Below are 1,270 nucleotides of genomic sequence, written 5' to 3'. Positions count from 1 at the left end.
AAAAAAAAAAAAAGAAAAGAAAGGGGAGGCCAAGGCTGAGACTGCAACAGAGGGACCTGCTTTTCCTCAGCTCTGGCCGTGACAAGATCTGCATAGTTTGGGACCTTCAGAGCTACCAGACTACAAGGACGGTGCCAGTGTTTGAGGTATGGCTGCCTACAGGCCAGGGTCTGTGAATGGGGCAAGGAGAGGATACTTGGCTGATTAGGCTCTGATCTTGCTCATCCACAGAGCGTGGAAGCCTCTGTGCTACTGCCCGAACAGCCGGCACCTGCGCTGGGTGTGAAGAGCTCAGGCCTACACTTCTTAACAGCTGGTGACCAAGGTGTGGGGGACTGGCCACACGTGGACCAGGGGCTGGGGGAAGCCTGTGGACCTCATCCTTCAACAGCCCTTGTTATCCTTCAGGGATCCTTCGTGTGTGGGAGGCCGCTTCTGGGCAGTGTGTATACACCCAGCCACAAATGCCAGGCCTACAGCAGGAACTGACCCACTGTACCCTGGCCCATGCTGCTGACCTGCTCCTCACTGTCACTGCCGATCACAACCTGCTCCTCTATGAGGCACACTCCTTACAGTTGCAGAAACAGGTAAGCATTTGTTCCTGACCAGTGCAGGGCTTGGTTCTAGGCTTCTTTTCATGCAGGCCCTCACTCATGACTTTCCTGTCTCCCACAGTTTGCTGGCTATAGTGAGGAAGTATTGGATGTTCGGTTCCTGGGGCCTAGTGACTCCCACATCGTCGTGGCTTCCAATAGCCCTTGCCTGAAGGTGTTTGAACTGCAGACTTTGGCCTGTCAGATCCTCCATGGTCACACAGGCAAGTCCTCAGCCTGGAGTTGATAGAACCCTTCCCCATCTCCTTGATACAATTGTTCTCTAACCACTCCTCCCCTCTCTCCCAGACATTGTCTTGGCCCTGGATGTGTTCCGGAAGGGGTGGCTCTTTGCTAGCTGTGCCAAGGTGAGACCCCAGAAGAGATATGATGACAGCTGGGCAGTGGTGGCACACCTTTAATCCCAGCACTTGGGGTGCTGGGCAGAGGCAGGCGGATCTTTGTGAGTTCCAGGACAGCTAGGGCTACATCGGGAAACCTTGTCTTGAAAAACCAAGAGAGGGCTGGAGAGATGGCTCAGTGGTTAAGAGCTCCGACTGCTCTTCCAAAGGTCCCGAGTTCAAATCCCAGCAACCACATGGTGGCTCACAACCATCCGTAATGAGATCTGACTCCCTCTTCTGGTGTGTCTAAAGACAGCTACAGTGTACTTA

At 53.9% G+C, this 1,270-nt stretch overlaps 1 protein-coding gene across 1 annotated transcript in view; it reads left to right on the top strand.

Annotated features, from left to right (window-relative positions):
• Tbl3 (transducin beta like 3) overlaps positions 1–1,270 on the top strand; it is a 7,389-nt gene that overhangs the window by 3,010 nt on the left and 3,109 nt on the right. Inside the window, exons 8-12 of the mRNA XM_021149038.1 lie at positions 71–146; positions 232–325; positions 409–590; positions 679–820; positions 906–964. Of these exons, the coding sequence (XP_021004697.1) occupies positions 71–146; positions 232–325; positions 409–590; positions 679–820; positions 906–964 (553 nt within the window). The remainder of the gene's footprint in view (positions 1–70; positions 147–231; positions 326–408; positions 591–678; positions 821–905; positions 965–1,270) is intronic.

The sequence above is a fragment of the Mus caroli genome, chromosome 17 (genome assembly GCF_900094665.2).
Source record: "Mus caroli chromosome 17, CAROLI_EIJ_v1.1, whole genome shotgun sequence".
Lineage (NCBI taxonomy): Eukaryota > Metazoa > Chordata > Mammalia > Rodentia > Muridae > Mus > Mus caroli.
This window is presented reverse-complemented; position numbering and strand designations above follow the sequence as displayed.